Below are 22396 nucleotides of genomic sequence, written 5' to 3'. Positions count from 1 at the left end.
GTGTTGTTGTTTTTAATTTGAGTAGCGAGAATTAATGCTCCAGCATTCCCACGACCCTGGTGAGGAGAAGCAGTTCAGATAATGGATAGATTAATGGCATTTTCATTCATTTCAATGGGTAACGATGATTTGCGATATGAGTATTTTGAGTTACGAGCATGGTCACAGAACAAATGCACCACTCTGGCAAAATGTCAAAGCGGGAAAACGAGGCTGGGAGCATTATGCTCTTTGTATTTTTTAGAAATGCGCTATACAAATAAAGATGTATTGCATTGTGTAATTATCACAAAGCAGCTACTAATATGTAATACATCATCACTACAAATGCATAAACTATTTTGATGTTGTCTTTAGGTAATAAAGTGTCACAAACAGCGAATCTCGTGAATGGAGAAAAGGAGCCCTTTCACTTCACTGTTTTGCAGCCATCATTACTCTGTGAAGACCAAGAGTCCAACCTTATTTTGCAGCCAATGTCTGGGACCGTGCCAGCCAAAGACAGGTACAAGACTTTTAATGTAACAGAATGGAGCTGCAAAACAACTTGTTGAGGTTTGACCTGAGTCATATGATGCAGGTTCCCCTTGCAAGTGTCCTTCAGTCCTTGCCGGCAGGGCTATGTCAGCTTCAGAATAACCCTGAAGGTGAAGAGAAAGTCAAAGCTACTCATCCTCACTTGCAAGGCACTTTGTTTTACAATTACTGCATCTGTTCAAGTGGAAAATCCGGATGGAGGCCTCAGAGAGCTGAGTCCTGACATTTTGGATACTTTAGACTTTGGAAAGGTAAGAATTCCTCCTCCTGGCTACGACAGAAAAACCTCGCCACTGAAAAGCACGAAAGTGAGTTGGACATTGTGTGACTGCATGCGTATTCTATAGGTGGGCATTTCAGAGCAAGCAACCTTTAATATCCTGGTAACCAACACCACTGCGAGACACAACATGGAAGCAAACTTTGAACTGGAAGGGCCAAGTGAGCTGCTTCAAAACCTAGTAACAAAACCAAAGCATTGCACAATAGCTGTTGGGGAGAAGCTGCAGTCAGCAATCTTCTTTTCTCCTCGGTCCAGTTGTACACTCACAGATACCAGACTGTTTATCAAGGTAAGATGCAATTACTCAAAGAAAATCCTTGAATACAGAAAAAAGGGTCAACACGTACGCATTCGGGCTCATGCTTTGTGGAAATAAAAAGTGGACTCATACCACAAGTTTAGAAGCACGGGATGGACCAAAGTGGCTTCATAAGCCACATTACATTGTATGAAATATATGCATTTGTGAAAGGTTGAACTAAAGAATGTAGCCCAACAACTGACTGACTAATTTACAGTTTACGAGAGGTTTTGAGAGCAGGACATTCTTGTGAATTCAGTATATGTTCTTCACAAGACTACAATTGAGACTTTGTAAATTGACGGCGTCAACGCTGAATGACCTAGAAATATGAACGTTCCTTATCGACACACAGTCCTGAGTCCTGTTGCTGTCTGCTTTTGTTTATTCAGGTAAATAAAGGCCCATTGTTTACCATCGCTATTGAAGGCAGCGGCGTGTCACCCGAACTTGAATTCTCTTTCACAAAGTACAACTTTGGCAAAAACTTTGTGTATTGTTCTGGCATGTTGCCAGCATCCCACACCCTTGTCTTGAAAAATAAAGGCAACAGGGACATCAGGTTAGTTGATCAGGTATTTGTCCTAGTTAAATCAAGATTTAAAATACATAAAGGAATGTAGTTAGATATGAATACATGTCATTCTGTTCTTTAGTGTCAAATGTCAATCGAGAAAGTGCTCGTTCCTGGAAATTGGCTTCAGACCAGATGTTTTGTCCCCTGGTGCTGTGGTGGAGGTTCCGATCACCTTTTATCCTCGTGAGCCACGGCGTTACCATGAAAACATCATTTTCTTAATAAACAGCTGCATCAAAGAACAGGTTGCCATTTGGGGACAAGGAGTGGAATTGAAGGTGACCACCCCTGTGTTTCACTGAAATTGGATAACCAAGCTTCACCCACTTACTACACTTTTTTACCATCCTGTTCTAGTTGGGAGTATTGGCCCCCAAGCACCAGAAGGTGAAACTTGGAAATCTGACACCAGGTCAGAAAGTTATTAAACGGGTGCAGCTAGTCAATCGAAGTATTTTGGATGTTTCTTTCACCTTGCAGCTTGACACAAAAAAGCTACATCTTGACATCAAGGTAAGGAAGCACAAATTAAATTAGGTTTGGTCAGCAAATAGTTGGACATGACCTCTTCTCTGTTTCTTCACCTCCAGGATTTATCATTCTGTCCAGAAGCTGAGATGTACCTCAAATGTCTTCAAGGTTCATGTAATGTCGAGATTTTGTTCACACCCCAACAGCGTATTTCTCCCTTTACTGCTGAGCTGAAGGCTGAGATTGACAGCTATTTACATCCCTTGCTGACCATCCAGGGCTGCTGTCAGGTACAGTTCAAATTAGTAGCTGTATGTGAAAGGCAAACAAGTAACCTTTCTGGAATGTTTGTTAATTTCTTGTTAGTGATGATCAATGAAAATAGAAATTCAAGAGACAATTGTGTTTTGGTAGTTGCATTATTGTTAGGTAGGATAATGTGGTTCTGATTCATACTTTCAGGGTGTAGATGTGCGTCTAGAACAAGACCACTTGGGATTTGGAGCAGTTGTCCAGCATTGCCAGGGCAAAAAGAAAGTTGTCATGAGCAACACAGGGGAACTTTGTGCCCAGTAAGCATGACTTCTGATCGTCTCATTCATAGACTAGCAAAGACAAAATGAGTAAAGATTTCTCTGAACTATTAATGTCAATGTTAATTAATTGGAAATGCCATGGCAGCAATTTTGATTCCTTTGTTCAAACAATCCAATTTTAACCCCACCCTCTTCTGCTTTTGGAACAAATAAAAAGGTTTCACTGGAAAACTGAAGACTTTCCTTCCGAGTTGTCCGTCCATCCAAGTAAAGGCTCTATCCAGCCAGGAACGGAAGTTCCTTTGGAATTTACATTTGCCCCCGTTCGCTTGAATAATGATTCAAGATATGAAAACCTAACTTGCTGCATCGAAGGCTCCTTTTCACTCATCACTCTCACTGTGACGGGCTCCTGCATTGCAGCCGCCTCCAACAAAGAGGTTTGCTTATTATTTACAGTATTTATATATATATATATATATATATATATATTTATGTCTGTAATTCTGTCGAGTTGTTGTTGTTGTTGTTGTTGTTGAGGAGGGAAGACTGCCACTACACTCTTTGTATATTTTTATTTTATTTACTGCTCTCTACTCAGCAGTGGTATGAAGAGGGACTCATCTTGATCACAAATCTTAGTGTATTCTTCATGCATATCATTGAGTATTAGCTTATAATTGTTTTTTTGTCTTGTTCTGTTCTAAATTGTTTTGCTATTCTTTTATTCACTACCAGGTGATCAATTTTTCTTGTCCAGTGCGTGGCTCACACACCCAGACACTGTCTGTGGTCAACCCGACAAACCAGCGTTGCAGCATACGACCTGTCATCAATGGCAAGCACTGGAGAGCTGCACCATCTGTGGTTCTTGAGCCTCTTCAAAGCAACTCGTATGTGGTTACCTACAGACCGCTGACCATGACTGTTGATGGAAAGAAACACTTGGTAAAGAAGCAATTGCCTTGACAACATATTTTCCCTTTAATTGTCTTTATTTAATATTCTAATTATCGTGAACATGTTTTAACATAATATAAAAAAAGTTTACTCGCCCATCCATCCATCCATCCATTATCTCTACCGCTTCTCCTCACGAAGGTCGCGGGGGTGCTGGAGCCTACCCCCTATCTTCAAGCAGAAGGCGGGGTACACCCTGAACTGGTTGCCAGCCAATTGCAGGGCACACGTAGACGAATAACCATCTGCGCTCACACTCATACTAGGGGCAATTTAGAATGTTCAATCAACCTGCTATGCATGTTTTTTGAATGCGGGAGGAAACCGGAGTACCCGGAGGAAACCCACGCGGGCACGGGTAGAACATGCAAACTCCAGCCGGAATCGAACCCACGACCTCTGTACTGTGAGGCCATCATGCTAACCAGTCGTGCCGCCCTTTACTTGCCCACTTAGGCGGTATTTCCGTGAAGCTTGGGCTGGGAGCTTGAAGGTACTGCACAGGATCTTAGCTGTTCCAGTATTGCACTCTTCTGCATGGAGATGTCGAATTTTGTTCCTGGTATCCTCTGGAGCCATCCACCCAGCCTTGTAGTAACTGCCACAAGTAAAGGCAGTGCATTTACGCTGCACTTTTTCTCAAGTTCTTCCTTTAGTCCTTGATATTTTGCCAATGTTTCTTCTGATGTTTATCCACCTCCACTACGTCAGGGTGGTTGGTTATCACCGGTCTGGATCTGGAAGTCCAACATGATCTTGGCCTGGATTTTCTCAACCACCTTCTGAGGTGTCTGCCTTCTTGATTATGGGACCTCTAGTCGATGTTCCGGTACACTATTCCTGCTACCTGATTATGCCACTCCATGTATGCCTTGATTGCCAGCATCTTAAAACCTGCTGTGATATGCTGCACTGTCTCTGGAGTTTCTTTGCATAGCCTACGCCTAGGATCGTGGCTAATGTGGTAGATCCCGTCTTTTATTGATCTTGAGTTTGGGGCCTGCCCTTGTGCTGCCATGATTCTTGCCTCTGTCTTTCAGTCCAGCCTTTTCCAGCCACTGGTAAGTATTCTCAATGCCAGACATTTCTTCAATTTGACATTGGTACATGCCATGCAGGGAGTTGTCTTTGCATGCCAGTCCATCTGGCACCTTCTTCTTACTGGGCTTCTGTTGTCTGAGGCATTTACTGAGTAGGTCGTCCCTGGGGGCTGTCATCTTGATGTACTGACATAGGGATGTTGTTTCCTCCTGGATGTTGCCCATGTCGCTCACTGATATTTAACTGGCTTTGAGTTGGCCGCCTGAGTTGGAGTCCACAGCCTTATTGAGTTCTTGATGAGGGTGCTTGGGATCCTTTTGTTGTTATCGCTAGCGCTAATTCTGAAGTCAATGGAAGATTCCATTATGCTAAATTAGTATCGACTTCAGGAGTGAGATTCCTTCAAATGACGAATATTCATATACAAACGCTGTAAAAACACATACACAAAGGAAACATTACAATACAAAGGCACACATTTTCCCCAATCTGTGAAAAACATGTAATAGGGTAACTCTTCATCCTGTTTTAACCGGGACAGTTTCAGATTTTTGTGTCCTGAGTCCATGGTTGGATTTTGCTAACCCCCGTTGTTTTGTGCCACTTTTATGTAGGTCCCTTCCCGGCGTCCCGTTTTTTTTTTTTAATTTTAATCCAATCAGCAAACCGATTGTTTGGGCAATATGTTTTTCAACTACTCAGTTGTCCTAGTGATTTGAAGGAGAAACGAAACAAAAAGGAATTTAACTGTTAAATTGCTTCCTATTTACTATCACATTCACATTTGCCTTCTCATTCTTTGCCGCATTTCAGGACCCAATACCTACACAACACCCTGCGGAACTCATTGAAGTGTATGCATAGTTTATGTGCACTGAGTGCTCGAGAGCGCATGTTACAATCGTACGAAAATTGTAGAATCGGGACAGTACGTGTTATGTCATCGACTTGCGCCACTTTCTTGGATGTGCCTTATCAAACATGGCAGCATTGGTTGTTTTGGGTATTTTGCAACTTAAAATGATATTAAATCTATAGTAGAAAAAAACTCTGCTTGGACTTCCAGTCAATGGCAGCTATGGCTGCACCTTTTGCACAATTTGCGGGCCCCACACAATCCGTGGCACATGTGCTGACGGTTTCTGTCTATTTCACTTCATTGTCTTTGCTGTGTCTGTTGCTGTCCCTGTTAGTCACATTTTCTCAGATTCATGTCTCATTTTGGTTTGTTTATTCCCAGATTTGGTCATTTTGTGTCTCATCTTTGGACTTTTGTTGATTTTGTACTTTTTGATTTTATGTGTCTTGTGGCATTTTGGTTCTTTTGTGGCAAAGTTACGCACCTGAATAATGTAGATAATGTTTTTCTTTAACAACACATCTAACTTTTTTTAACACAACAATTGCTCTGTGTCTAATTTAATGTTCAGATAAAATTAATCCAGACACTTAGCTGCAGTTTTGTTTTATTTCAGCTGGTGCAAAAAGATCAACATCAAATATGTCAAAACAATGACTGATGTCGTTCAAATGATGTGTAACACTGTAACATTTAGTACAACCATAAAATGAGACATTGCCATCTCCAATATGACCTGTCTATTTCTGCTTTATCTTCAAGGGGTCAGTATTTTTCTCATTCCCCAATGGAGCTGGCGTGCTGTACTCGCTACAAGGAACTGCTGAAGCTCCTAAAGCAGAGAGCACGATTGTAAATGAACTGCCTGCCAAGACGCATCACACACAGATACTCCCTGTGACCAACTGGCTCTCAAAGCAGAAACGGTAAAACATGTTACTGTTTTATTCACACCTATTTCTGATGAAACTCTGATAATTATTTAGTTCTTAATTTTATTTCATTTACTGTGTACACATTTCAACACAGAGCAAAAAAAAACTCAAGTGCAGTGACCCAAAGTCTTCAAATTTGTGCATTATTACTGATATTCAAAGTCTTCAAATTTGTGCATTATTGCTGATATTGGTTGAACTAAATATTTATGTGTCATGGATGTCTGAAAATAATACATGTTCCTATTTCTGTAGAATGAAACGTGTTGATGCATATTGAAGTGACAAAGATGTTTATTTCTGGACAGGTTCCTTGTCATTACAGAGTTTCTGAGCCCTGAAAATCCGGACACTACGGTGTCTCTGAAGGGTCGTGAGTACATTGATGTTCCGGCTCTGTCTAAGAAGGACTACAAGATTCATTTTTACACATTTAGAGAGGGCCAATACAATGCTAAGGTTTGAACACTAACACACATTTGAGTTCTGATTTAATTATTTTAGTGAGTCACACCATCCTCTCTCCTTAGGTGACATTTCTGAATGAAGCATCGGGGGAGTATTTGTTCTACATCATTAACTTCAAGGTTACCAGTCCGGTAGACTTGACTCTTGTCGAACTGGTGTCAAATGTCCGGGAGAAGACTTCTGCCACCATAGAAGTGGAGAACCCCCTAAGCACACCTATCTGCCTCACAGTTGACTGTAAATGCCCCGACATCAGTGCACCCAGTCTGCACACTGTTCCAGGAATGTCAAAGGTAAAATAGTACACAGGGCATAACCACATACTTTGATTTTAACCCACAAACACTTTTTTTATGTTATTTCTCTCTCATTAGGGTGCTCTGACTTTCGACTACCAGCCCCTCCGTGTCGGAGAGACGACCTCCCGGCTGTCTCTGTTTTGTAGTGACCTTGGTTACTTCCACTATGGTCTTCTACTTCGAGCTCTGCCTCAACCGCCAGAGAAGACTATTCAGTTCAGCGCTTCTCTGGGGAGCAGCCACAGTGTTGCTGTTAAGTTCCTCAACTTCTCCCACTTCAAAACAGAATACGCTTGCAAGGTAGGAATAACAGTGTGGTGTAGGCCAATTATCAAAGGCAATTCATGTTTTGCACAGATTAGCACGCGCTGACAGTATTAGCTTCTGATAAAGGGTAAATTGCTTGATCGCTGAAGTTGTCGGTGTGGAGATGGAGGGAGCGTATTTATATTTGGTGACGTGTTTGAGCCACATGCACAGATCTGCAGACTAACTGACAAGTGAACGAAATCTAGTATATGAAGAGCTGCTTCCACGAGTGAAAATGTTTTAACTGTCTTTACGGTCCCTCCCCAATAAAAAGCCACTCACCTAGTTGCAATTCCCCATGTCTGCCTCAGGTGATCATTTTAACGGAAACACAACCCTCTCTTGACTCAACAGTTTGGCGGGGTAAACCGTCTCTCACATCAAGGGGACCACCCCCTCAAAATGGGTTGATTTTTGCAAGCCCAAAAATACGGTTTGGGAATTGTACTATAATTATTTATCTTTGGTTTTTTTTTATGAAGCCTGCACATTACCCTGATTGTATGGTACGCTAAACTCATAAGCAGGGGATGGTGGTCGTTTGTGTTCTAGACAGCGTAGGATCGCCAATGTAGAGACACTTAGGAACTTTTTTCAACTGTAAAAATGTATAACATGTCTCTTTTAAGGGATTTTAACAACAGCATAATTTGTTTCTCCGTCCCATTTTCTCTTTACTCAAACGCAGACTGACTGCCCAGCGTTCCTTGTGAACAAGACTGTGGCTGCATTGCCAGGTAACCAGACAGGCTCTCAAGTCAGTGTGGAGGTGTGTTTCGAGCCTTATCAGCTTGGAGAGGTGAAAGGCCAGCTTCACCTGTCTTCTGGAATTGGGGGTGAATACGTCTTTGTGTTACATGGGGTCGGCCTCCCTTCCAAAACACAAGGCCCGTTCAACATTAGGAATGGCCGTAGCATCTCTATCCCCTTCAAGAATGTATTCCTGCAGACCACAGTTTTTTCATTTCAGGTACTCTATATGACTTCACTATCAAGTAACTTCATTTGCTATAAAATATGTCCATCGCTGTCAAATAGACAGTATGTAACTAAACAGCGGTCTCTTTCGCAGGTGGACAACCCTTGTTTTACAGTCAAAGCAGCAGACACCTTCCTCTCTAAAAAAACACAGCCCATCCAGGTGTACTTTGTGGCCCCCGAAGGAGGATCGCCAGGGCCATGTATTGGCAAATTGACCATCTCCAACCAGTGTACAGATACACAAAGTGCCTGCTCATGGATTTATTACTTGAGAGGCAACCTGCTGGAGTCATCCTAGTCCCAACACTGACCGAGTCAGAAACAAAAAATAATATTGATTCATAATTTTGTGTCTTACTGTAAAAAAAGGATTTTTTTCTCACATGTACAAATAAATAGTAAACAAGCTCATGCCCTCCAAAAATAATTCCAACAATGCTTCACAGTATATAGCAGCAGCAATCACTCGACCAGCAGGCAGCATACAGTCCATGGGACATTTGGTACTTGGCCACACAGTCACTGAAAAGAAAATATATTTGATTGAAAAGCATGCAATATATATGTTGAAAATGTTCTGTTTGACACATGTCAAGCCACTTGTTTCAGGCATGTGATATGGAAGTAAAAATTAAGAGAATCTTGCAAAAATGATTAAAAAACAAATAAATGGTTCTTTCACCTGTCAAAGAACATTAAAAAGGTCAAATGGTGAGTCAGAAAACGAGCCTGCAACTTGAGAGAAAAAGAAAAGCAACCTGCATTGGTACTTGCAGTTATGACTCATGACCACACGGGGGGACTCGTGTCTTGTCGAACGACTCCTGCCTGAGAACAAAGTCCCACAATCTCTTTATGGACATACCATTAGTTGGAAATTCCCAAAAAAGTCAACATGGCCACTTCTACTCTTGATGTCATTCTGTGTTTAACAAAAGATGGTAGCCTATGTACCAGAGGCATCCCGTGGCTTTGGTACGTGAGTCTTCTTGGAAACTTGACTAAATCAACCTCTTAGTACCACCACTGAATGGAAATCATAAATACTAAAAGTCCTATATAACAGCATGCATGCAATTACATGTAACATATCTACTACAGGAAAAAAAACATTTAGCTACTCTTGATTGGTTAAATAAACACATCTCATTACTAATTCAGCTATATCCATATTGTTATATGGACCAGGCAGGCCATACGATTATCTGTCACTGTCGTGCAATTAATAGGGGTTGCGTCAGTAAGGGCATCCGCGTAAAAACTGCCAAACGGGTCATGTGAGTTAACTAAAAGTATATATTATATAAATAAATAACTGGAAGCTGTGCAGCCAAGAAAAAAACGCTACAAATTAGGCACAGCCCTGGGATTTTTAAACACACAGCACTCACACTATGAAAATGAAGTCAAATAGTAAGCCGTATAACAGCATTTTTAATGACATAGTTTTAACTCAACAACACAGCCATTTTAACGTTCTGGTTAATTAAGGGCAGGTCATTATTCTAAAAGTTGGAGGAAGACACCAGAAAACGCATCATCTCGAGTTGACCATACAAATTCCTTTTGTAAACCAACGTAGAAATAGTCGAAAAATAGTCCATCTTTCGGTAGGCTGATGTGTAAAAGTGAATTCCGTATAGCGTGGGTGTGTTTTAAGGTGGGGTTGTGATGTAAGCGGGAAGGGAGGCTTCTCCCCCATAGAGCGCAGCATGAGCGCTCCCGAGCAAAAGGATGTGCGAGCAGGCAGCGCGCTACTGTAGGGACGGAGTCCACAAACTGCTGAACAAAGAACAAGCCAAACTTCGAGCCCAAGAAAGCCGCGAACACCTCAAGCCCGTAGCCGGTCAGGACAGCGAGTCCGAAACGGCAGCACAGTCCGGAAACAGCGGCGCTCAGCCCGGTGGAATTGACGGGCTCGTCCGCTGGATCGTCACCAAAATGAGCGACAACAAGAACATCTCCAGCCGGGAGTATGCCTCCAGCAAGGAGGAGGTGGCAGTGGCTCAAGAGCAGTTCTTCGCCCCGGAACCGCGGAGAGGCATCTCCGTTATTCTGGATGTAAGTACGAGCTGGCTCAAGACATCCAGTGGCAGAGCGCACTTACGCACGCTGAAGCTCCATTTAATGGTGCACTGGAAGGCAAAGGCTAATATCTTACCTCATTGGATACATTCATAAGAATAGCAACTAATGATAAAAGATTGTATCATAGATCTCATGATGCAAACTATGAAAAGCTGTTTGAGCATTTATTCCATATGCGTGATTCACATCTTGTACTCGTACGCTACTTCTCCTCATCACTAAGACAATTCAGCGTCCTATAATGAGTAGGGCTTACGCTGAACATGTCTTAATGATTAAAAAAAAAACCTGCGCCGCCCCCCCCCCCCAATCCACGTCCGCCTTCCACTACTGTATGACATTTCTGCAGAGGCTACTATAGGACAACTAACATTGATGAGACAAAACCGTGCACAAGTTGACATAATATCCGCATTGCTACTTTCAAGCGGTCCATTTTAGCAAGGAGAATGTTGTGAGTGCTAAAAGCACACAGATGTCAACTAGTGCAATATTTAGTTTCACCCGTATACTCTTCTATTACTGTAGCACGATGAAATTGGTCTATGAATGTGCAGAATTTTCATAAAGTTGTGGACGGTATGGAATGGTCATCGAACATTTATTTATATGAATCTTTTAAGTTTCTTGCACAGTAGAATTATGGTCTTGCTCCTCACTGGTAAGCAAATAAAGCACACTCATCAATTGACTTTCGTAGCTACTGATGATGTTTTTTCCACTTCTTCGGCGTACAGCCAATTTCTACTAGTTGGTTGGGTTGGCCTTCTAATGAAGAAAAAAAAGTATATTAATGTATGAACCTTAAACTGGATATCAATGATAATGTCAAATGGAGAATTGTTTGATGGAGGTCTCTTTATAGTGTTTGGATGTCCAACCAATTCATTTTGTGAGCTAGAGCTAGAACTGAAGTTTAACTCATACCTTCACATAAATAATAGTGAGTTGAGATTTTAGATGTAGCAGCACACCCACATATAAGCCTCTCGTACAGTCAGCCAGCCCTCAATGTCGCTCCAAACACCAGGAAAGAAATTGGGCTGTCACCAGGGGCGGCCTGGGGAGAAAAGCCCAGCCCAGCTCCTAGTCAATAGTCTTGGGTGGCGCTCTCTGTGACAACCATTGGCAAGTATCATAGACAATGTTGACGACTGATTGCAGTTTTCTGAAGCGGCTGTTTTTGTTTAGCGTGGCTGACTTTGTCAAACAAAAAAAGACATCCAAGCTGTTTTGCCTTAAAAATTGGAACAATGGGAGCTGACAACAGATGAAAACCGATGCAACTCTTGCTCATCTTTATTTTTCATAGTGCGTAGGGCATTTAACTGATTTAAAAAATGCAAGACAGGGCTTCTGGGTCGACATGGAGCTTCACAGCTCATCCCCAAACACATTACTGTCACACTGCATGATGTCCTCCGTTGTGGCTGATGCGTGTGCCAGTTAACTTTTGCAGCCCCCAAAAATGCCCAGAAGACTGCGCTTGCTGCCTTTTGCTCTCAGCAGCCCGGCCCGTCTAATTATCTGCTGCAATGTCCACGTTCTTCTGAACTGACCTTGCCCTTCCAATACTTAGCAATAGTCTGTATATTCTGTGCTTGATCTTTGACGGGCTTATGGGAGGCCTCCCAGTTCTGCATGGCTGCTTGGAGGCTTCCTCACTGATATCTGAATCCAACTCAAATGTGAACTCACGTTTTTTCAGCTGTGACTGTAGCTTAATATAGCATTCATTGTTTTCCATATTCATCACTCACTCTACAATATGTTTCTACTTCAAACATATTGTAGGTACACGCTGCTTCTTGGTCATCCCGTAGGTGTTGAGTGGCTACCAGTAGCTGCGCAGCTTTTCCTTGCCAAGGTTTAGCTTTACTTTTCAAACGCTTGCACTTTGTCACAATTTTTTTTTTAATTATTTATGACACACTGAAGCATGACACACTTTAATTTTTTAGTAATTTACATATTGTGTCCCTGAACACCTACTAGCCTCTTTGCCAGTCTCCCTTCTGACATGCTGCACCGCCGCTGCATGCAAGCCTCCATTTCCTCTCCTATTGTTTTAGCATCGTTAGCGGCCGTGTCCATGTCCTGGGAAAGCTCTGAGGCTTTCTTGAATGTCAATGGAGGTGTCTCTCTCAGTAGCCGCCTCTGAATGGCATCATTGTTTACACACGGCATATCAACTTGTCGCAAAGCATGTCGTCTTGCCCCAAAATCACAATGACAGTTTCCATGACTCGGTTTCAAAGTTTGCAACTCACCTGACTTCATAAAGTGTCTATGAAATTTAAAGAGCTCCGTGTTGTGGTGATTCCTCATGAGCTTGACTAGTTCATCATATCGAATCTCTCTGGATTTGTACATTGTGACTAAATTCTGTATCAGATTGTACAGATTAGCTCCTCACACACATAAAAATAGAGTTTTGTGGCCTCTTATATAAACCCATAAGTAGAGAAACCAACCTTAAGCTTAAGCTCTGGCAAGTCGTCATTGCCACAATACTTAACAGCAACTACAGATAGGTGAGTGGCTAGGTGCAGTGATACAACAACAGGCTTAACGTCAGCCTTATAAACAGGTTACATCAGAGGAAATATATTTTTCCTTCAAAGATGTAACACACCCTGCCTATTAAAACAGGCTTTGTCTGAATAGCCACATGGCTATTTTAAAATCATCCTGAGTAGTATTTATCATTTATGTAATATTCATGGGTTATCCAACCATCCATTTTCTAAGGCGCTTCTCCTCACAAGGGTCACAGGGGTGCCGGAGGTCCACCCAGCCGTCTTCGGACAGTAGGCGGGGGACACCCTGAACTGATGGCCAGAGACAAACAACCATTTGTGCTCACAGTCAAACCTAGGGACAATTTAGTGTGTCCAATTAACCAACCATGCATGTCTTTGGAATGTGGGAGGAAACCAGAGCACCCGGAGAAAACCCACGCAGGCACGGGGAGAACATGCAAACTCTTCACAGGAAGGCCCGAGCTGGAATTGATCCCACGGCCTCTGCACTGTGTGGCCATCGTGCTAACCAGTCGGACACCCTACCACCCGTTCACGGGTTATGTTCACATTGAAAACGTATTTACCGCAAGACAAAGGAAACATCCATACGAAACATACATACATGCTTAGCAAACTCAGGCAACAAAGTCAATGTTTCCTTTTTGTCTATATGTTTCATCCATCTCTCTCTCTCTTTCTCTCTCTCTGTAGTTCAGTTTATTACCCCTGCACACTCAAACACTGGAACATACAGTACACCCCTGGCCCCAACTGTAAGATTTCCACTCTCTTCAACTGTTTCTCTCTCCAGTAGCGCTAATTATTTTCTGCTGAGTTTAGTCCACCTGAGGCGGTAGCCTCAATGCAAAACAACTTGACATTTAAGGATTTGTAGCATTTCAGCGATTTATGGTTTTAACATAAACACATGCACAAATTGGAAGACTGCTTCTGAGACTGTTCGTCCATGGGCATTGGGTCAGGCCTACAAACAGGAGGGCATTAGTGCAATTGTGCAGTCCTAGGATGCAATATATACTACTACTGTACTTTCAGCCAAGGGTGTACTTAAACATCGACCAATGATGTATTTTGTTTACCATTACAGTATTCTTATTACAATACTTCTATCACTGTAGTATTTCTACCACTGCAGGATGTTCACTATTACAGTACTTTTATCATTGCAGTACTTTTATAATTACGGTATTTCCTACCATTGCGGTACTTTTACTATTACAATACTTTCATCATCGCAGTATTTTTCCATCGTTGCAGTACTTCTACCATTATAGTACTTTTATCATTGCAGTACTTTTACCATTACAGTACTTTTATCATTGCAGTATTTTCTATCATTGCAGTACTTTCCTGTCATTTCAGTACTCTCACCATTACAGTACTTTTATCAGTGTAATATCTTTATCATTGCAGTATTTTCAATCATTCAGTAGTTTTTATCATTACAGCGTTTCCCCCTCTGTATAATGGACAGGCATTAGGAGTGTTTCCTTACACTAGATACGTTTATACTGTGTATATTTGCATGCTTTTTATGAATGTCTGCTGCTAATGTTATACATTAACGGCTACATTACGCCGCCGACTCTGTGTGATCTATATCTTTGCTGCTGTAACACTTCAAATTTCCCCATTGTGGGACTAATAAAGGACATCTTTATCTTTATCTTTATCTTATGCCAATAAACTTCAGTTCTTGATTTTTGGTGAATTCAATTTTGTTGTCAGTAGGTGGCAAACAAATATTCTCGATTCTTTCCAATTATATCCTCAAACCTCCCTTGTTCTGGAATGAAATTATTTGGATAAAAGGAACGTCTCATGATCAAAAGCCTCCTCCATCATGTGTCAAACTTTATGGAGGCAGTCATATGCATGTTTAGACGGTGCTGTGAAAAGGTATCTGAACTCTTCTCACATTATTAAAGTGCAGTATGCAGTCTTAAAGCTTCTAGCAAGATTTGAATCTTTGCTCAGTTAACTCCTGCCTCCTCGCGTGGCAGACCGCAGTCACACCACTCACTGATGTGTATGCATATAATGTGCACTTTTAAGCCAACTTTAGCCAGGGCGGCTAGCATGTTGGAAAGCTGCCCAACAAATAATGTTACCAATTTAATGTTGTATGAGTTTGAATGTAGAAATAAAAGAGAGATGATCAACTTACTTGATCACACAGTGAGAATGACAATTTTGGCAGTAGTTTTCCAGGCTCAGCGTTGCAGCCATCCATGTAGAACTTCACCATGACATATGTTGACGCTTGATTTGCCTTAAGTTGTTCAAGCCAAGACAACTTGCAATGTGACAGGGCTGAGCTTGGACAACTCCAATTGTGCACACGGGAGTTTTGGACAACATGTGAAGTCATGTCAGAGCGTTCATGCATGACGTGCGTAGCTTGCTCGATCGAAGATGTTGCAATGTATCTCCTCGCACACAATGGAACCCCTCGTGGATGATCGGTTTGACGGACATCATTTCCAAAATGGCTGACAGGAAGCGGATACGTTCGAACAACATTTATTAACAGTTTATATTTATCTGAATATTTTAAATACACATTATTGACATTTTTGGGAAAAAAGAATAATTGTAAGTCGGATAAGTTGAACTGAGCTCATTACTTTTTTTGACTGCAACTCGTATTTGAAATGCATTTTGGTGATCTCATTGTGGTGATACCCAAAATAATCAAAGCTGTTAGTTTTCCAGACACTGCTGGAGTGTTATGATCATCGACTAAGCACATTGGCACGTTTTCTTAAAAAAATATATATATACATGTGATTATAATATAAATATAATTGAAATAACTCTCAGCTGATGTTCAGGAACTTAGCATGGGACAAATTTGTCTCACAATTCCTCTCTGTTCACCTCCCAAATGCCTTTTCTGTATGTTTTTGCCTTTTCAAAATACACTTTCCTGGCAGATGAAAATGCAGCGCTCGAAAATACTGATGAAAGAGGAAAGCTTGTGCTCTCAATACCAGAGAGATCCACACTAACTGTGAATTCATTGCCACAATTACGAGTGTAGATATGGAGTGTATTTGTTAGAGAGAGAGAAAAAAAAAAAGATCTTCCTCATTGCTCATGTAGACCGGAATTAATCAGTAGAGTGTGTTTGTGTACGTGTGTTTTAAAGTGCATGAATTGACAGTCGTCATTGTATGCGATGCTGCCACAGTTATCTTGAAATAGCTTAGTTATTTTACTGATTACTTCCTTGTCAAAGTAACTGATTTAGCTTTTTTTGTTACTTTCAGCCAACGCCAACAACCCCAACTTTATTGCGAGTGTATTTTGAACAGTAATGTGGTAGGATGAATTTTTTCTTAAAAAATAACATGAAGACAGTCTTTTTGATGCGACATCTCAGTGATTTATGATCTTAACGTTAACACACACACATATCGGAAGACTGGTTCGTCTACTGTTTCAACAAAATTGAGTCTTTCCTGATTTCACTCAACAAATGTAGTCTCCGTATTTTTATATAAAAAAATAGTCTACTTTGACTTCTCTTAACATTAATAATTTTTTAATGTCTATAATATAAAATAAAGGCTTTTTTTGACAGTTTTAATACTGTAATACATTGTTTATAAATCTAACGCATAAATTCAGGGACCATCTGCATTAGTCACAGCTCGAACAGGGACTGCATTTCCATCTTGAAAACGAGAATGTGTGTACTTCCTTCATTAAGATGTACACATGAGACCACAACATGCTGAAAATGCCAGACAACAGTGAGCAGATGACCTCATCCCATAATGCTTTACGCTTGAAGATGTAAATCCAATCATCCATTAACCGGACCGCTTATCCTCACGCGGGTCGCAGGCGTGCTGGAGCCAATCCCTTAAATCATTTTATCCCTTATATACAGTTGTTTAGCATGTGTCTCTTGGTTAGTAAAGGGTCTTTTTCCTCCTTTATTTTTGAATGTGTTAACTATTAGTTTGGTTGCATGTGCAAGCCAGGCTTGTATCAGACCGTTGGCTGAATTTGGTCATTTCCTTCTGCAGTCTAGTGGCAAGAACCCATCTGATTTAAGGCCCAAGACAATTGCCTGGACTACTCTCCAGTCAGTCCCAAATCACATACAGTTTAAACAACCATTACACTCACTATGTAGGATTTTCAATAAACCTAACATGCTGTGAGGTAACTTAACGTATCAGTGGCTATGCAGTAGCTAGGGTCCTTTTCTGCTTCTTTTATTATGTCATATAGGCTTGAGTATTTAAGATCGAGTTACTGAGTAGGTCAAGCTTTCTTCGAGTGAGGATGTCAGCTTTCTTCGAATCCAGCCCTACTTGTTTTTCCTTGGAATTTTTTTTATAAAGACTTTTACGTCGCCACCTTTGTCTCCTATCTGCTTCTGTGTCCAAATCCCACTCCTCACGTGACACGTGCATGTTTATTGAATATTGGAAGAAAACTGGAGTACGCATTGGAAATGCCACGATTGTTCCAACAAAGTACAATATTTATTTGTCATTTAATTTGAACCCTTTTGAAAGTCTTACACTCATTTTCTATCGTTTACTTTTAGAAATGTGAATAATTTTTTTGTTGAAAATTACAATTTCTGTGTGAAACCCATGTAAATGCGTCTTTGAATATTAAACAAATATTTTAGTATACTAAACATTTGTGAATAAAAAGTAGAAGAGCTACATTTTTAAGAGCTGTTCAAAGAACAAAAGACACTGGGACATGTGAACTTTGACTTAAAATTTGGGAATATTCCTTTGCGTGTTTAAAAATTTGCAGTGTTAGAGCAGCAAAGATGTCGGCGTAATGTAGCCGTCAATGTATAACATTAGCAGCAAACATTCAGAAAATGCAAACCTATGCGAATATACACAGAATCTTCACAAATCTCCATGTGTATACACGCTTATATCCCCCATAGAGCAGAGGGAAGTCTGTCCATGGTCCAGAGGGGAAAAAAATAAAAATGCAAATGATAAAAAGAAAATACTGCATTGGTCAGATGATGAGCAATGTCTCGTTTTTTTTTTTTCACTCGCTGTTCTCCATGCTTAATTATTAAATAAGTTAATTAGAATTGTTAATGTGTGTGATTTCCGCATGGGTACAGTATGAACAGCAGTGGATGACTATTGTACTGAAGCTTGTCTTTAGCACGTCTCTCTGTCAGATCTTTTGGCTTGCACTGCTTCCATCACACAGACACACCGGCAGACACAGTCTTGTGGAAAGGAATGACAATTCTATTTGACGGAATTGTGATATTTACCAGACAGCCCATTGTGTCTTTTGAAACGTTGAACTTGCATGGAAGGTATACTTAGAAATTAGAACAGGAATTTAGGCTCTGAATAAAACAGGGAGTCTTAGACTTATTAATAGAAGTGTGACAGGATCAATACAGCAACACACAGGAGTACACAGAAAATGATGCTTTGTAGTGTTCTTACTCCTCAAGAAGTCAGTGTAAGCATGCAAACATCCCGTCATCCATCTACCTGTTATCCTCATTCGGTTGTGGGAGTGTTAGAACCTATCTCAGCTGACTTCAGGCCATAAGTTCGGTAACATCCTAGCCGGATTGCCAGCCAATGGCTGGGCAAATACAGTATAGACAAACAAAGGCAAACAACCAGTCACAGTCACACTCATATTCAGGACAATTTAGAATCTTCAGTGAACCTAACGTGCATGTTTCTGGAACATGGGAACATTCCGCAGTACCTGGACAAAACCTCACAAGCACCGTGAGAACATACAAACTCGACACAGCAAGGCCGGAGCCCGGATACAAACTCACGACCTCTGAACTGTGAGGTGGATTTGATAACCACTTGGGCTCAGAAAAAAATAACAGACATTTAGTTTAGGCTTAATTAGCCAAATGTGAGATTTTCACAATATTTTTTAAAGAACAACTTTCAGGGGCTCATCTGCCTTACAGTGCAGAGGCTGTGGGTTCAAGTCTGGGTTGCGACCTTCCTGTGTGGAGTTTTGATGTTCTACCGATACCTGTGTAGGTTGTCTGCGGGTACTTAGTACTCTGTTTCCATGCACATTCCAAAAAACATGCACGGTAGGTTTACGTTAGTTGAACACTCTTGATTGTCTTTGGAAGTGGTTGTGAGTGTGAATGGTTGGACGTCGATATGTGCCCTGCTGGTGACCCTTGTGAGGATAAGCAGTTTGGAAAATGTATGAACAGATAATATTGTTAAGTAGTACAACAATTAAGTATGACAACAAATTTCACTGACACTGACTCGCGTTCATTTTGTGTCCACAGATCTTCAGGAGAGCTGATAAAGACGGTGAGTAGAGTTGAATTTACTAAAAGCATTTTACATTACAGTACCACTTTGTCATTTGCCGCTGTAATTTTAGGGGAAAAGAAATCACATAGAAATGAAGCAGAGATGAATGTGTCACAGGAAACAACAAAACAACGTTATACATGAATAAACATGAAAAAAAAAGAACATAAAATTACCTTAAAAATGTTTTGGGGCGATAATTAAAATGGCTAGAGGTTGGGGATTATCACAAATCAAGTAATGCATGATGATGTTTAGGCCTATTGTAATTCCTTGGACCAAGTGACAGGATGTGTGAATTGGGAGGTGTGATATTTGATTTCTATTCTTAATTAATGTCTAGAGAAGTACAATGCAAATAGATCTGCTATATAATGAAAAAAAAGATATATTGCAACACACATGTAATAGTACATATATGTAATAGAATGGATACTTACCCAAATTACAAAAATTTGATGTATATTTGCAATACTAGATCTTCAGTATTACCAAATGACGCGTGAGAGGTATTCATTCAATGTTCCCGACATTTTACAAACCATGAAACTTATTTTGATGCACAATTTCGCGCAAATTCAGCACTATATCAACTACAACAAAAATTGTGGATTTTCTTTTGCATTTTAGGGAAGTGCAATAATCTTAACTTTACAACTACACTGGGCAACAGGAAATTTTAATCAGAGATGGCTTAAAGTGTCACTAAATGTGTTTTTGATGCTGATTTCAAAAGCATATCAGGCTTTTGAGACATTTATATTGTTTGTTGTTAAGTTGACCCATAGTTGCTTGCACAATACATATTTTTCCATGTGTTGTAATTCATGGCTATGACGTTTCAGAAAAGAAAATCCACCTGTTGCTTTACCTGATTCTTAATTAATAAATTTTACTAAATATATCATTATTATTATTGTATAAATCACTTTGTCCAAGAGAAAAAACAAGGGCAGATTATGAATCAGCGCAAAATAGAAAACTATCTAGAAAAGTTTACTTCCATCTTGGCTTAAGAAAAATTTATTGACAGATGATTTTTGATATGAAGGTTATTCATTTGTATTTTATCGGTTTATCTTAATGTGATTTCTTGAGGTTTCGATTCATTATTTTCCCATTGATTTTTGAATATGGAAGATTGTTTTCATGATGGTGTGTGACACTGAATAGCTTTACATAAACGCACACTGAACCAGCTGTTGGGTCTCCCTCTTCACAATGTTTGTCCTAAAATCCCAGTGACATTATTGCCATGACGACATCAAGGTTTGTGAAAAGGTTGCATTGGCTTATCAATCACGCAGATGGACAAGAATGACTATCATGTCCAAAATGATTACCTTTGCATAAACTCTCTTAGTCACACACACAGAGGATGACATTGTCAAAAAAAATAAAAGCGGTGCCCAAGTCCGGTCCTCGAGGGCACCTATCCAGCCTACTTTAATTTCCCTCCTCCAATGCACCTGATTGAAATGATCAAGATCGTTATCAGGCTTGTGCAAAGCTTACAGATGCGATGATCATTTGAATCAAGTGTGTTGAAGGGGGGGGGGCATGTAAAACAGGCTAGATAAGGGCTCTTGACTACCTGACTTTGGCACACCTGGCCTAAAGAACGTGGCTATGTGTTCCAAGCTTGGTCGGTCTTAACTGGTTTTAAGTGAGCAAGGGTGCAGACAGATAAGAAAAGATGCAAAACCAACAAATGGAAGGTCACTGCAAACAAACAAATCAAACTAAGTCCCACTATCTAATTACTGTATGCGCCAAAGAGGCCAGAATCTAACAGTAAACTGTGGGCCTGTGTCATTTTTACTACCTGTCTGCGACCCACTTAAATTGGTACCACAACCTACTTTTTGGTTTGACCCACAATTTGGGAGTCATTACTCTAGACTGTATTTTATACCTTCAGTAGACAGTGCTGGTTTTGGCTTGCGGCTGTGTGTTCATTATTTCCTCAATGGCAGCAGTGATAAGGGTTGTAACTCTTGGTTTAAGTTTTTAATTTTCAAAGGTTCAAGTGTTCCGTTCAAATTAACTGAGTTGATGTGTATTGACTGAAAGAAATATGGCATTAAAAAAAAACTGTTACATTTTTTCTTCGACGATAAATTGTGGTTAAAGCAATCAGAACCCTTAATCCTGCGAACAAATCAGTCTTCATATAAACTCCAAATATGACGACTAATCGTATTTCATTGACAACAACATTGAGGATCTTGATGATATTCAGGAGAAATTAATTGAGATAGATATCCTAGGATGGCCTAGTGGTCTAAGGCGCCGCGTTCAGGACCCAGTCTCCCCAGGAGGCCTGGGTTCGAATCTCGAATTTCCCCATTGTGGGACTAATAAAGGGAATATTGGCTGCCAGGATGGCCGAGTGGTCTAAGGCGCCGCGTTCCGGACCCAGTCTCCCCAGGAGGCCTGGGTTCGAATCTCGAATTTCCCCATTGTGGGACTAATAAAGGCAATATTATTATTATTATTATTATTATTATTAAAGATACAGTATTTTAAAGGTGGAGAATGTAGTCTTGAAGCTGTGAGCAAGATTTGAATGAAGCTTCACTTCACTCCTTACTCCCTCTCTCCTTAACGCGTTTGCCCAAAGAAACGTCCTCAACTCACTAATGTGCATGTACGGCCGGACGCAAAGGCTGCTACATTGCTCGCATGTCTTATTATCCAATTTCTACAATCATACATACAGTATACTTTTGTCAGGTTCCGGTGGAGACCGGATAAAAATGATCCCAAAAACGTAGACAAGGATAAGTGACCACATAGAGATTTCTGACAGAAAAATAAAACCGACAAATTACTATGACAGACGCTGGTAACAAAGAGCCAGGATAACACAAAGTGATCAC

At 40.6% G+C, this 22396-nt stretch overlaps 2 protein-coding genes across 2 annotated transcripts in view; both read left to right on the top strand.

Annotated features, from left to right (window-relative positions):
* hydin (HYDIN axonemal central pair apparatus protein) overlaps positions 1–8855 on the top strand; it is a 52370-nt gene extending 43515 nt beyond the window's left edge. The window contains exons 75-90 of the mRNA XM_088298770.1: positions 358–505; positions 581–788; positions 885–1109; positions 1514–1683; positions 1778–1976; positions 2056–2211; positions 2289–2459; positions 2632–2741; positions 2923–3145; positions 3444–3653; positions 6328–6491; positions 6809–6959; positions 7031–7261; positions 7343–7567; positions 8265–8546; positions 8649–8855. Of these exons, the coding sequence (XP_088154896.1) occupies positions 358–505; positions 581–788; positions 885–1109; positions 1514–1683; positions 1778–1976; positions 2056–2211; positions 2289–2459; positions 2632–2741; positions 2923–3145; positions 3444–3653; positions 6328–6491; positions 6809–6959; positions 7031–7261; positions 7343–7567; positions 8265–8546; positions 8649–8855 (3080 nt within the window). The remainder of the gene's footprint in view (positions 1–357; positions 506–580; positions 789–884; positions 1110–1513; positions 1684–1777; positions 1977–2055; positions 2212–2288; positions 2460–2631; positions 2742–2922; positions 3146–3443; positions 3654–6327; positions 6492–6808; positions 6960–7030; positions 7262–7342; positions 7568–8264; positions 8547–8648) is intronic.
* Positions 8856–10240: 1385 nt separating this feature from the next.
* The window catches only part of necab2 (N-terminal EF-hand calcium binding protein 2), a 118595-nt gene continuing 106439 nt past the window's right edge, over positions 10241–22396 (top strand). The window contains exons 1-2 of the mRNA XM_088299526.1: positions 10241–10618; positions 19487–19511. Of these exons, the coding sequence (XP_088155652.1) occupies positions 10292–10618; positions 19487–19511 (352 nt within the window). The 5' untranslated portion in view covers positions 10241–10291. The remainder of the gene's footprint in view (positions 10619–19486; positions 19512–22396) is intronic.

Source organism: Idiotropiscis lumnitzeri, chromosome 6 (assembly GCF_059441095.1).
Source record: "Idiotropiscis lumnitzeri isolate Australia: NSW breed Sydney's pygmy pipehorse chromosome 6, RoL_Ilum_1.0, whole genome shotgun sequence".
Taxonomy (NCBI): Eukaryota; Metazoa; Chordata; class Actinopteri; order Syngnathiformes; family Syngnathidae; genus Idiotropiscis; species Idiotropiscis lumnitzeri.
The sequence above is the reverse complement of the archived record's forward strand: the minus strand, read 5'-3'. Positions and strand labels throughout refer to the sequence as shown.